The sequence below is a fragment of the Channa argus genome, chromosome 3 (assembly GCF_033026475.1).
Source record: "Channa argus isolate prfri chromosome 3, Channa argus male v1.0, whole genome shotgun sequence".
NCBI classification, from domain to species: Eukaryota; Metazoa; Chordata; class Actinopteri; order Anabantiformes; family Channidae; genus Channa; species Channa argus.
The window spans coordinates 11,277,263-11,291,354 of record NC_090199.1 but is presented as its reverse complement, the minus strand read 5'-3'; the positions used below and the strand labels follow the sequence as shown (position 1 = coordinate 11,291,354).

Here is a 14,092-nt window from a genome sequence, read left to right as displayed (position 1 = left end):
TTTGATTTATTTATAAGTCTATAGTACTTCCACATGTATATTATGTCCATAATTGTGCCTATCTAGTACTGCATTTCATTGCCTTGTACGTGTAAACGTGTAATCTAATCCTGTCTACACAGATCTGTATCACGTTTCATTGTTTGGAGAGGTGACATCTACACTGCATCACAGGGTTAAACAAAACTGAAAAATTTGTGAAACAAACCAACCAATTCCCAATCTCTAACATAACACGGCACCTTTTAGGAAATAAAACTACTCTGGGACCTCAGAGTCGTTCAGAGTCAATGATCTAAATCTCAAAATCTTTCCAATTAAACAAAAAAGGTGATGAAAGAGAATACATATAAACATATGTGAGGTTGCACAGTCATAACAGACAGAAAAGATACTTTTTTATTAATAGTTAATTAATAGACTGTTTCTGACTAACATTTGATTTTGGAAAACATTCATGGGAAAGTGGACTGTGGAAAATATCAAATTGGCAGATAAATCAGACACTCTAACCTCTGGAAATAAAATACTAGTAGACTAGTATGTGCTAGAAACTCAACTCAACTCTAAAATAAGTTGGGTACAACCAATTTAGAACTAAAATGGAAGTTAAATCCTTGTAGTGTCTGCCCAGCCTGAACAATGTAAGATGACAGGAAAACTCTGTCTTCTTGGTAATACAGCAGTATGGAGACAATAAAATTCTTAGCCTCTTGATTTTCTTAGCAGTAGTTGTTGTTAAGAAAAAAGGCTACAAGACAGTACGGGAGAATATCCTGCAGTGCAGCTTATACATCTCACAAGCGCTGTTCTAATTCTACAATCCATTTACCTTTTCAAGAACTTGGTGCTGAGTCTTACAGTCTCACTATTAAAAAGATCTCATACATAGTTTTGCAACAGGAAGGCTGAAGCAAAAGAGCAGGGCAAATTTAAATTATTAGCAAAAGTATTAGGTTTAAAGTATGCATTGAAATTCATACATTCTTGATGATGATTGGTTGATAGTGTCTGCTGCCAAAATTGTATTTACACACATCCATTAACATACTGATCACAGACTGCAAATACACATGTAAGTATGTGGTGTAGTGAATGACTCATAAAAGGTAGAGAGCCTCATCCTTTTTCTTTCAGTCTGGGTCATCATATCAATTCTCTAATTTCTTGTCTCAATGTCTTTAAATTACACTGGGTCTCTTGACCCAGTGACCCAGTGACATGATTCTAACATGGTTTTGATTTTTGCGCTGCAGCACCACATACATTCAAGGCCAAAGATGGCAATCTACAAAAATTGCAGACCATCCCCATCAGTCATCTCAGGGGATGAATATTTGACTGGACACAGGCATCGTCCCTTCCCTGCTGCGCAGTTAACTACAGCCAGTCCAGTGAATGAAATAGGACTGGAACTCCTACCATGTACCACCAGACTGTCTCTCTCACAGGAATATGGAACTTCGACTGACCTTCTAAGGTCAGAGCTATTGTGATGCTTGGTGGGGGTGACAGGAAAGGGAACTAGAGAGGGGGATATAAGAAAAAGGACAAGGGAAACCTCTAGAGAAATATTTAGAGTTTAAGGAAGGAAACTAGGGTGAGATGATAACATTATGGAAAAGGGAAAAGAGAACTAAGGTCTAGTGAGTAAGAAAAAAAAAATACATTTGCATTAGTCATTTAACTTTTATCCAAAGCGACTTATAAATGAGGTTCAAGGCAAGCAAAAAAATCTAAGGCAAGGAGAAAACATTAAAGCAAAGTGCAATGAGGAGAAATGTTTCCATTTCATGAGATACAGGTGCAAGATAGAACAGGATTTTTTTAATAACACACTGAGCAGTAATTGTATTTATAGACTTTCAGTCATTTATTAGTAAATTAATTGATTTAGGTGAAAATTTCTTCAACTTTGACGTGACTGGAAATTAAAGTCAAAAGATTCAACTTGCAAAGTATGCAAAGACTGATCGCTAAATTACCATAACAACTGAGAAATTGAAATAATAATGTTTGCCCATCCTAAATTACTATGCAGAATCTAGTTTGTTTGATTGAAATACGCTAAGCTCTTTCAAGATGAATTTGCTGAAAATTAGTTTTAATGCCACGGGCCTCTGTGACCCCACCATGAATCTAAATTTCATTTAAGGGAGCCCTGGGAGCTGCCACAGGACACAAATATATGCTCATCTTCAGAAGGCGCTTATTCGTCATGATAATTATTTCAACGCTTCAATTAATTTGACAACATTATTTGCATGTGCCACTATTTTGCACACCTGTTTGCTGGGTCTGGGGAAAACAGAGGGAGAATAAGGGCTGTCATGTTGAGATAAATATCTCCACCTGCTGCACACCGCTGATTATCACTCATGTAAATTTATAGGATATTGACAAGCATATTATGCTAAATCAGTAAGAGACTTCAATGTAATTTTCCTTTTCATATGTGAATGTAGCCTCAAGTTGGAAATGAATTCTGTATAATTCGAAGTGCAGCTATCAAGCTGTCATTTACAGCAAATTGCACCTGCTAATTCAGGATATGTATGCAAACATGCGATTTACAAGTGTTTTTTAAAATTACATTGACATTGGATTTTTTTTTAACGCCTTGTCTTGTGACACTGCAGCTCAAACTCTGCTGAGTAGTATTATAAATTCACTTTGTGGGAAAACCTTTTAAAACTTCTTGGGAAAACCTTTTAAAACTTCTGTCATTCCTGTAAAGAACTAAGAACATTACTTTAAAAAAAAAAGAACAAAAGACAGCAAGACTGTCAAAATACAAAGCCAGCTTTTGCTTTTACTGGGGTTAATCACGGCAATGAATCGACCTGCTATTCAACATGTCATGGCCATCTTTTACACTGGCAGTTAGATAAAATAATAAAAAAGCTGTATGGGATATTAACATATATATATTATTAAAAATATAACGCTTTGCTTTAAAATTCTGATCTGTGCATGTGCATAACTGTATGTGGCATTATTTACTGTACTTTAAATTTTAGTGACATAGCACCAGTTACTTTTATTGATAATGGGCAAGAGGCTAAGGTCACATCTCTCATTTAATCAGTACAAAACATTTTTGACTGGGAGCCATGTTTGGGGTCTCAACAAGATAAATAATACATTCATTTTCATCACTATTTCACCTCATACAGAAGTTGATAGTAAAGGCTACTGTATAAAAGGAATAAATGTTTCTCTAAAAGCACAGCAGTCATAGAATACAGAAAACTTCTGTGAAGTGTAATTGGTTGGTATTTTAAGTGGCAGAAACATGCACATCATTTAAATTTCTCTGGTGAGCTTGTTTATTTCTCACAATTTGGACAGAGAAGGCTCTTTGCATTGTCAAAACAGAAGCGAACACAACCATCCTCATTATATGTGGTTTAAAAAATAAGTCCAAAGCTGCAGTGAGAAACTTCACCCAGTGGAGCCTGATAAATAGTTGGCCAGTGTATTCAACGATATTTATACAAAAAGAGGTAATGTTTTCTCAATCTGTGTTTATAGTCCATGTTAGTTCAGTGAGTTTATATACTTGCTATTTAAACACTGCTCAAAGTGTCAAACTTTGATCAATGACTTTGAAACTCACTCACAAGTATTTTATTAACTAAAATACAGTATATTGTAATGGGGGTGAGAGTAAGTGCATGCTATGGTTAATTGGTTTCCAATGGTCTTGTACCTTAAAAGAATCAAAGGGATACTAAAGAAACAGATCAGAGGAGTAGAGGCAGAGATATCCTGAATTTTAGTGTCAGGTGCCAGATTATGGATTGTCTACATTCCATAATGACATCCCACTGGATGCCATCTTTAAATAGACCTTCCTTGTTTCCTAATTTCTCAAAAGGTCCAGACCTTGAGGCTTTGTGGTAAAAATAATACCTTCAAGGATCATTTTCTAAATTAATTAAATTTCCAACGATTGCCATAGAGACATTGGAATAACACACGCACAAAAAAAACCTCTGTCATACTACATGCACACATAATACAGGAGTAAAAATCAATTACAGTGTGTTGAGGATTTGAATGGCTATAGGACAGATGCTGTCAATAAGTCTGGTGGTCCGTGTTCTCACAGACCACAGCTCCGCCTCTCCGAGGGCAGATGTTCGAATACGGAATATCCAGGCTGTGTGTGGTCCTTGATAATATTTACTGCTCTGGTATGATAGCGGCTGTGTGCCAGTTCCTGTAAGGAAGGGACGGAACAGCTGATGATGTTTTGTGCTGTGTTGGTGATTTTCTGCAGGGCTTTTTTATCCGCTGCTGAGCAACCTTGTACCACACAATGAGGTAGTATGTTAGGATGTGCTCAATAGCGGAACGGTAAAATGCCAGCAGAAGCGGCTGGCACAGGTTATTCCTCCTCACGATCCTGAGAAAATGCAGATGCTGTTGTACCTTCTTCACTATGTGTGTGTTGTATGTAGACCAGGAAAGGTTGTCAGCAATGTGAGTTCCCAGAAATCTGAAACTGTGTACCACTTCCACGTGGTCTCCATGTCTTAGAATTGCATAGAGGTCAAGTTTAATTTTCCTGAAGTCTAGGACAAGTTCATTTGTTTTCTTTGTATTGAGTGAGAGATTATTGATAGAACACCACTCTGAGAGATTCTGGATGTCCTCTCTGTAGGCAGACTCATCGCCGCTGAAATGAGACCAATTACTGTTGTGTCATTTACAAATGTAACAATAAAGTTGGAGGGGTGAATTGGTGTGCAAGCATGGGTCCAGTTTGATGATCCAGTGTATTTCTTCCTCTGGTAGGATATATTACATGCTGAATATAGGAAGCACAGTCTTTGGTTAAAATTGCCTGCAGTGTGTACTCCCTCCGGATACGCCTTCTGATGTTGGTTTACAGTGTCATATAGATGACACTGAGTGCAGTGCTAAAGTTAGCATCAGCTGGGATAAAGACAGCTGTAATAACTACACACAATTGTTTCCTTGGTAAGTAATAGGGTCTATGTGCCACTGACCAGGTTTTTATGTCCGGTGAGCAAAAGCTGTCACTTTTGCGGTTTGAGCACCAATCATTGTGTACAATGACGCAGAGGCCTCCCCTTGTCTTATCAGAGTCCCCATTTCGATGCTGATACAGCCGCAGCAGGAATATCGGCATGAAGCCAAGATTCTGTGATATTCGTATATAACTGTTAAAACTGCTCGGCAGCCTCGCTCCCGCTTCCTCTCTCTACGCTGCTGGCGTCGTCTGTAGGGGCCGATAACAATCCACGGTAAACCAGATGGTCTTGCAATGTCAGTGGGAATGGCATGAGTCTGGTGAAAGTCTGTTGTGACATCCACCTTCACTTTTAGTCTGAATAATTAACTCCTGTCGGTTGTAGATAAAACTTTGCTCCACAAAGCTCAGCAAATATAAACACATAAAACAGCATACACACCATATTCGAGAGCTGCACTACTGTGTGCTGCCATAATGATACATGCAAAGTTTAGAATGATAAACCAACCGGTGGGAGAAACATTTTCGACAAATCTTGCCCCAGAAGCTCTGAATTGCCGTAATTCCATTGTTAGCTTGTGCAAAAGCTACTGTACAAAGTTCTGGTGAACTGTGTTAATAATCACACCATTTAAAATAAAGAAACATGCCATCAAGTGAGGCAGTGTGTCTGGCTGATAACAGTCTACAAATCGTAAGAAACAGGGGCGGATGTAGAAAGTTTTCACGGAGGTGGCCAGACTGAGGCACGCTCTTATAATAGAGTGGCACATTTGGAAAATTATTTAAAACCTTTTAAACTCAAATTTAAAACCTTTTGAGTTATAATAAACAGGTTTACATTTGTTTATAAAATGTTTGTTCAGTGATAAAAATGTCAAACATGTAATGTATCTACTTAATTGTAAATAGTCATTAACAAATAATAATAAACAGTTGGGGCGAGGTAAGAATACATCCTTTGAAGAAATAATCTGCCTATATATATTTATTACAAAATATATTATACTATCTTAAATGTACATAATAAAATTATATCTATTTATAATTAGTGATTTATTTCAGCTTTAGGCTTGATAGTTTCTCCTTGTGCTAAAATTTCCACGGCAGGTCCCCACCACCATGTCACTTTCGTAGGGGGTGGCACCTGGGGTTCCCTATCTGGATTTAAGGTCAGTGCTACCCCAGGCCACCCCTCTGGCTCTGCTTCTAGTGAGTAGAAGCAATTCTTTTTACTATTCTTTTGAGTGTCTATAGGGGACTGATGTATAAAATGACCAGTTATTTAAACCCAAGTCAAGTTAACCCTTATGACATAAACTGGGTAAGGTGGAAAACTCATTTACAAAAAACAAACCAACCAAAAAAAAAAACAAAAAACCTAAGAAATGAAACAACTGTTTTCACAGGCTGTAAAGTGGCCCCTATGATGAACTTGATGTGTAAAGACAGTGGAGTGCCCCTTTAATCATTACTATCTAAAGGCAGCCTTATTCCCTACAGTGATGAAATTAAACGTTAATTAGCTTCAAAGTTAATTGCAAATGTGTGCCCCTCTTACACAGAAACCACACAAACACACAATGATGTACAGACACACAGGGACATCTGCACACAATTAAAAATCAACAACTGCTCATTATAATCAGTATACAGTTTTCACCTCTGTGGAATGTGGGGCAGCTGCAGCTAATTCAGAAAAGTGAATGCTTCTTTATTAAGTACTACAATGCCTTGCTTTATAATGTGTACTACACTTTAAAGCCAGAAATACCCCAGACTTTATACTGTGGAAAATGTTAGGTCTGGTCAAGTCTGTGAAGTGACATTCAACCAGGGGAACCAGTTTACTAGGAACAGAACAGTGGGAAGCCTTTGCTGCGATCACCTCAAAAGAAGACAGTCTTTGATGCCATCAATCCAAGCTGTCAGAGACTACAAGAATAATAGTTCAGTTTTGATATTTTACTATTGGAAACTCGACCTGAGGCATATTTTATGCTCTTGAAAAAGATTTTTTGGTTTTTTTACTGTGCTCGAACTACTTCCCTGCAAAGTAAAACGACCCTTGCATAAACGCTTGACTTACCGAGGCTGAACTCCACCTGAGGCAGCTTGGGTGTTAAAACACCTAAGAGACAATAGAAAGAAAGAAGTGGAGACAAAAGGAGAAGTGGGAGATGCAGAGAAAAAGAGAAAAAAATTAGAACTGTCGAAGAGGTAAAAAAACAAAACAAACTAAACTGTAAATCTAAACTGTTTTACTTCACTGATGTTTAAAGAATATAGAGCTGCAATTGATGGGAACATGTTCAGCAGATTCAGCACATGATTTTTTTTTTTTTTATTAAATTGATAATATACATTTTAATTGACCATTTGATCAAACATCAAATTGTTTCAGCCCTAAAGAGATATATGGAAAGGGATCATCCCATATCCTATAGACGCAGAATACAAAGTAGACTAAAGCGTTGAAAGCTGATCCATTTTCATTAAAGTGATTGTAGAGACACTTTTTTAATCAGAAAAAAAAAAAGGCTGTAATGCCTTAAGCATGTTAAAATAGAATGTTCTCACACTAGGAGAATAGCAAGCTCCAAAAGATGCCACAGTAATTAGTGTAACTGTTCATTGTAGATTATGCAAACACACTGCAATCTTTGTAAGTGTCAGAACAAGAGTTTCTGGTACTTATTGTCCTTGAGGGCCTACGCCATAATGAGCAGAGGACTGACTGCTTGTATCATCTGTCACAGACGGTCTCTTTCATACATCACTGTCCCAGTCCAACACACAACGATTCAAACACCAAAGAGATGAAACACCTGGATGATGGTGCAACACAGACAGAAGCCCTAAACCATTAAATGGCATTTTCCTCTTTCTGGGGTGCTTGGACACAATTGGCCTCTCTAAGGCTCATCAACCCCACTAATGGGCCATGGATACTCGATGCTCACTGATGTATGGGCACCACACGGCTTTTGGTAATAGTCATTTTATATAATAGGGATTCTTCGCAAAGGCTAAAAATGATTTGTCTCTTTTATAATTCCTTCAGCCACCACACTTCCTTGGCAGCTTCTATGTCAAATCAGGTCAACTTAATTGCAAAGCTTTTCATCACATAGGTACAATATCGATTTTGTTTAGGGTTTTGTTCTCTCATTCTTTTACATTTGTTCTTTAACATATTCATTTAAATTATGCAAAAGAAAATGACACAGATACTTCCACTGTGCACAGCAACGTGATAAAACACACAAAAACTTGCAGTGGATTTCAAAATTTATATACAGTATTTATTTTTTTTCATTGTGAATAAAATTAAAATTTTCTAATGTTTTCTCACACTTCAGTGCATTGAGCTGTGTCAGCAGCTGCCATCATTAGGCCAGACTACATTTGAATAAGCAGGCTTACGCAAAGTTAACGCAATATTTGTTGTGCATACGAGTACAGTAAACGCCTATTCAATTACGTAGCTGAAATGCGTGGCAAGAAAACACACACAGGGTAACACAAGTGGGCCAGTTATGTATGTAAATAAACTTTCTGTGTTGCTATCTGGTTTTCACATTACTCTCATCATCCTCAGGGTCATGTCCTCTCATGTTGTCACCGAGGCTTCCTTGCGTGTGCTGATTAAACCTTAATAAGCACAGCTGATATGGTTTTTGTGTGTCCTGGCAGTAGAAAAGCCTTCAGCTAGGTGGTCTGAAACAGTGCCAGCTGTTGTGTCATGTCTCTGCTGCCATGTTATCATAAGGGACTATCACTTGAACAGCGCAGTTACTCTGGAGGAGTCCATCTGTGCAACACTAACTTATTACGAGTGGTAGAAAGCAGTAAAAAATGTATGATGCTGCAGAAAAAACTGAATGGAGATAACAAGTAAAGCTACGTCAAAGTCCAGTATGGATTAGGCATAAAGATACAGAGACGTGCATGCATGACAGCCAGATAGTAAACAAGGAGGAAGACTAAAATGAAAAATGTCTGCATTTTAGAGCACAGCTTGTAGGTGTCAAGTATTTATCAAAGGACCACACCTGCTACTTTGAATAAAACAAGGTTTATCCTGCATCTTTACAAATACTGTTTATTTGACAGTTAACAATGTTCCTATAAACTCTGGTGTTGGAGACAGCTATGATCATGTTCACATGATCCTTCAGCCACCACACTTCCTTGGCAGCTTTTATGTCAAATGTTCAATGTTCACATGATCACAGCGACTCAATATTCACAGTCATTAAAATTGTGGACAGATACATACATAATTTGATACATATGTAGAAAAAAGCGGCACAGGTGTGGTATTTATAATCGATATCCGCTGACCTTATGAATATGGTAATAAGCTCAGCAAGGTGGCAGGCGGCAGGCAGGCGGTACATGCAGATGTAGATCCCAGAGGGGCCCAAAAGCAAATGAGGTGTGCCCGAGTGCTATACTGCAGTTTCATCTGGCTCTAGAAATAACAGCACAGCCCCACTGTACCTACAATCTATCACTCCCCTGTCTGCGGGTGGCATCAGTGGGGAAAAAGGCATGCTGAAGGGAGAGGAGAGGGTAATTTATTAGGATGTGAGTAGACTGGGTGATTTCTCTGGAATGACAAAGTCAATTAATGTACAGGGACCTAAGCTGTCCGTCTTGCAGATGATTATTTAACCTTCTTCCCTTCTCTTGCCCCTGCTTCCTCAACCACTTTACAGTGAGATAACCGCTAACTAGCTTACAGGAGATACTGTAAAAAAGAAGAGTGGAAGTAAGAAATGTTAAAGAACGCACATCCAGGTTTCACGTGGGTCTGCTGCTTATTCCTAAACCGGGATCCAAAACACAGCATGTCGCTGCATCAGCCCCCATCATATGCTCAGAAAATCAAGCAATTCCCAAAAAGAGCTTTGATAAGCCCTGTCACAGTGTGTATGGTACACATTCCTAATCACGTCTACTTATCCCCATCATGAATAGATATTACATGTAAGAGCCTGTGCTTAAGGACAAATCCTGTTTATATTTAGACTATTACTAAGTTAAGATTTTGAGGTGATATGATTAATTCACTTATTTGCCTGGCTCAGTATTTTACATTATGAGGATATAACTGTCTCTCAATAAACTAATCCTCCCCAAACACTACCACTAGCTCTCATCCTTACATACACACACAAAAATGGCCATCTTTCCTTCTAACTCATTTTGTTCAATTGCTCTCTCTTAGCTTCTTCCCTTCCTTGTAGTTAAAATGGCCTAAACAACACCTGCACATCCTTTCCGATGATTCAGTCATCAGCCGGGCTAACATACCTCTAACTCGATTGATGTTTGCACAAACAGACATCCCATTAGGACAAGTGGTGCTGAATGGGAGAGTGAGTTATCGTCACATTACTGCGCTGGAAGATTGAGAAAGGACAGACGGTGTTGCTGCCAGGGTTTAGCAAAGTATTATCAGTCAGTTCGGTGAGCCGACTATATGTCTCATTGACATGACAGTGTAGAAGGTTAACAATGGCACAAATTTCAATATTTTGCTTGGCGACGCAATGGCACGTAGACAAATAAAAACCATCACTGAAAACTCACATGCTCATAAGCAATTCCTGGTATGAACAAATAATAGTTAAAATAACTAAAATAATTCTATCCCTTGCGGCGGAGAAGTTGTAAAATGCCAGTTTAGTACCACTTACCGAGTAACACCTAGTTTGGTCCCCTGTTTTTTTCTCTCCTGTCAAGGAGGAAGAGATACACTATTTCACCTTGCAACTGATAATGTGGGGTTGTCAACCTGTCTTTCATGCTAAACATGGTAATTATCTGCTTTGCTCTGCCCTTTTGTCTTCCAGGAAGCTTGGGGAAATCCAAACAGAGGTACAGTGTTTGTGTACTACAGTTATACTCTCACACCTGTCACGAGTCATCTCTAGGTCGTGATTGTGTCATGTCATAGTAGCACATATCTAGGGTTCACTCTCAGGTCATCATTTTCTTTCTGCCTACGCATGTGTGCATTTATGTGCCGATGTTCTCGTGTGTACATGCTTTCTTATTTACTGGCGTATGTGCAATTGTGGGTGCAAGCTGGTTTAACATGCGCAGTATCTGTGTGGTTTGAGCACAGGAGACAAGGCATCGTGAATTGTGCTTTCATTCCTTTTTTTTTGTATAGCTTCATTTACTTATCCCCATGAGGAAGATGTTGGTGTTGAGCTTGAATGCCAATGCAAATGCTTAGAGGCACTGCATGCAGTGTGTGTCCTTTTGGTAAGCAAAGGTATTAAACTTAGAGAGAAGGTTTTGTGGCATGACTGATATGGATAATCTCTTTAGCATTCTCCTGCTGCGATGGGCACTGAGACATCTAGTTTGCCTCTGCCAGTGCTCATTAGTGACAACACGTTCAGGATATACAGAATATGACTGCAGTAAAAAGACGAGGCACAGACACATACACACAGGAAGGCAAACACAAACATGAGCACACAAACAGGCACATGTCCACAGTTGCACAAACACGCTTGAGAATTTGTCCAAAGAAACATGTCAACAAAGAGTTCTTCAAACTTTGCTCTGCAGAGCCAGAAAATCTAAGTCATTCAGGCCTAAACTAGTTAAAGCAGATGTTTGTGGCCTGACACACAACAAGTAAGCCAATTGGATTTAAATTAAATCACATATAAACGAAACCTGCAGAACAGAGAAACTTGTTATTTACAATACCTGCAACAATATGACCCTGAGGCATCAGTTACGCTAACGGAAATAAAACGGCACTGAATTCAACTGGTTAATTATTGGTCATAGTGCAAATAAAATTGTTTACTTCTCACACTCTCACTGGTACCTCCACCCTTTTCTGTGTCTCTCTTTCTCCAACACACACAAACTCTTCTGCGTGCACATTAGAGACAGAAGCACTGCAACCAGAGAAAAAAATAAGCAAAAGCTAGATTTCGCAGGAATAGGCACTCATTGAAACATAACCAGGAGAAATCAATATAAATAGCACACAATGTGTTTGAGAGTTAAGCTGCATGAGGAAGGACAGAGAAGAGAGGTGGATGAGCCAGATTAAGAGACAGACACCACAGTGCAGTCAGCTCACCAGCAGCAGTTAGTCCTTCAGGGTTGGCGCTCAGCTCCTTCATGTCAACCATGCAGTGTCCCAGGTGTTGGGTGCCGTCCTCCATCTGTCTAGCTTGCCCCTCAATTCTCCCCTCTGCTCCTCTACCTCCTCTCCCACCTCCTCCACGAAACACCACAGTCCAGTCCAGTTCCCTGGCTCACACGCAGCCGAAGCAGAAAAGCTGTCACGAGATAGCGATCCGCTCGCCTGCTTTCTTGCTGCCTCACAGAGCGCTCTCTGGCAGCATTAACGATGCCTTTTGGAAACTAACACAGAAGAGAGGGACAAGCAAGGGACCTGGAGCAGCAATAGGGGAAGGGAGGGAGAGAAAAGGAGAGAAAGTGAGAGCGAAAGAGAGAGGGGAAGGGAGGGGTGAGATTCAGAATCAAAGAGAAAGCAGGACAGAACTGATGTTATGTGTGATACACAGCTCTATCCATCAATCTTGGGCTGTCAGTGGGACACACAGCCGAGGCTCCACAGCACAACACAGCCAGAAAGACAACTCTGCCCACCCTCTCCCTCTCTCCCTCCTTTTCCCTTCTCATTGCGCACCCACTGCTGCATCCAGACATGGCAGCAGGGGTCCCTCTGATTTCTGACATCCATCTCCCTCCCCTTCTCCAGCCTCCTCTCGCCACTCCACCACCCCCTCTCCCTTTTCCAGCAGCAAAACAATTAACAAGCATCTGACTGCTGACTTCCATACGGTGAAGCCAGCATCACGTAGCATCGGATTTCGAAAGTTACATATGGTAGACAAGGAGAGTAGGGCAAAGTGGGAGAAGATAAGAGATAATTTACAGTACAGTGACAGTTTATAGTCCAATGTGAATCCTTACTATAATCCCATATAGCAATTTCCCTACAGGTTTAAATCAACAGGTTAAACAGAGCTATTTCTTCTGTTATTTAGAGTGGATGCTTCTGTATCACTGTGTACCTCAGCAAAGGATAGCGGCAAATACGTGTAAAGAAAATCTTTCATTGTCTCTTTTCATCAGCAATTATGTGCAATAAAGAGGTACACAAGTAGAATCTCTCCCTCTGTCCCTTTATTCCTTGCCCTCACTGCCTTCCCTCCCACTCACACTCTGAAGGTTATTGTTATTTGGCCACCAAAGCCATGATGCTACAGTAAGAACATATCTGAAATCAATGCTAATTTATACCCTGCTGAATGGAGAGGGTGTTGTGGTCTTAGCTAAGGCTCAATAAAGGCACAGAGATGGCAGAAGCCCCTCACTCCAAACAGGGCGAAAACACCTACGAGGTCTATTATGGAATACAAAGACACACTGAAACGTCAGATGATCAAATTATAAATAAAAGTGGCTTCTCATCCATTACAAACAAGGGTTAGAAGGAAAGTATGTATTAACAAGGAGCAGCAACAGTTTATCTTGCAGTCTTCTGGATACTTCTTGTCTCAAAGACATAGCTTTTTAAAAAGCACTGAAAGGACTGAAAATTAAAACGTGTAACAATACTTTAAAATGCTTCACTGTTTCTACATGTACATCACTTTTTGTCTTTTTGTTCTTTTTTATAGAGATTTTTCATCATGTCATTCTTTACCTTTTGGGCAAAGACTAGTAACCGTTTAGTTAAGGATACAATGAAATACTGAGACAGAGCTGAAACTACATTAGGTGGGTAAAGCAGTAAAAAGCTTTGGATCACAACTTGAACACTCCAATATAGTTTTATATACTGTGAATGTTAGGTTTTGTAATATATAGTAGAATATGGAGGCCGTTTTGTCATATGTTGAGGCAACAAGTTAGCCAGCCCACTACACTTGTTCAATCTTCAGGTAAACGTACCATGATTTAAAGCTTCTGGGGCAATGTTTTTAAAAGATTTTTCCACCACCGGTGTTGGAAGGAAAAAATATGCCACTCAGTGGAGCGGCGTGTTTCGGTGGCAGCATGACAGACATT

The 14,092-nt window shown here is 39.5% G+C and overlaps 1 protein-coding gene across 2 annotated transcripts in view; it reads right to left on the bottom strand.

Annotated features, from left to right (window-relative positions):
• Nucleotides 1-12,647, bottom strand: part of inpp4b (inositol polyphosphate-4-phosphatase type II B) — a 136,280-nt gene extending 123,633 nt beyond the window's left edge. The window contains exons 1-2 of one of the 2 annotated variants that reach the window (XM_067498315.1): nucleotides 12,129-12,647; nucleotides 7,095-7,136 (exon numbers count right to left, since the gene is read on the bottom strand). In XM_067498315.1, coding sequence (XP_067354416.1) covers nucleotides 7,095-7,136; nucleotides 12,129-12,213 — 127 coding nt within the window. In that variant the 5' untranslated portion in view covers nucleotides 12,214-12,647. The remainder of the gene's footprint in view (nucleotides 1-7,094; nucleotides 7,137-12,128) is intronic. The other variant, XM_067498316.1, reaches the window with a different exon arrangement.
• Between the last annotated feature and the right edge of the window lie 1,445 nt (nucleotides 12,648-14,092).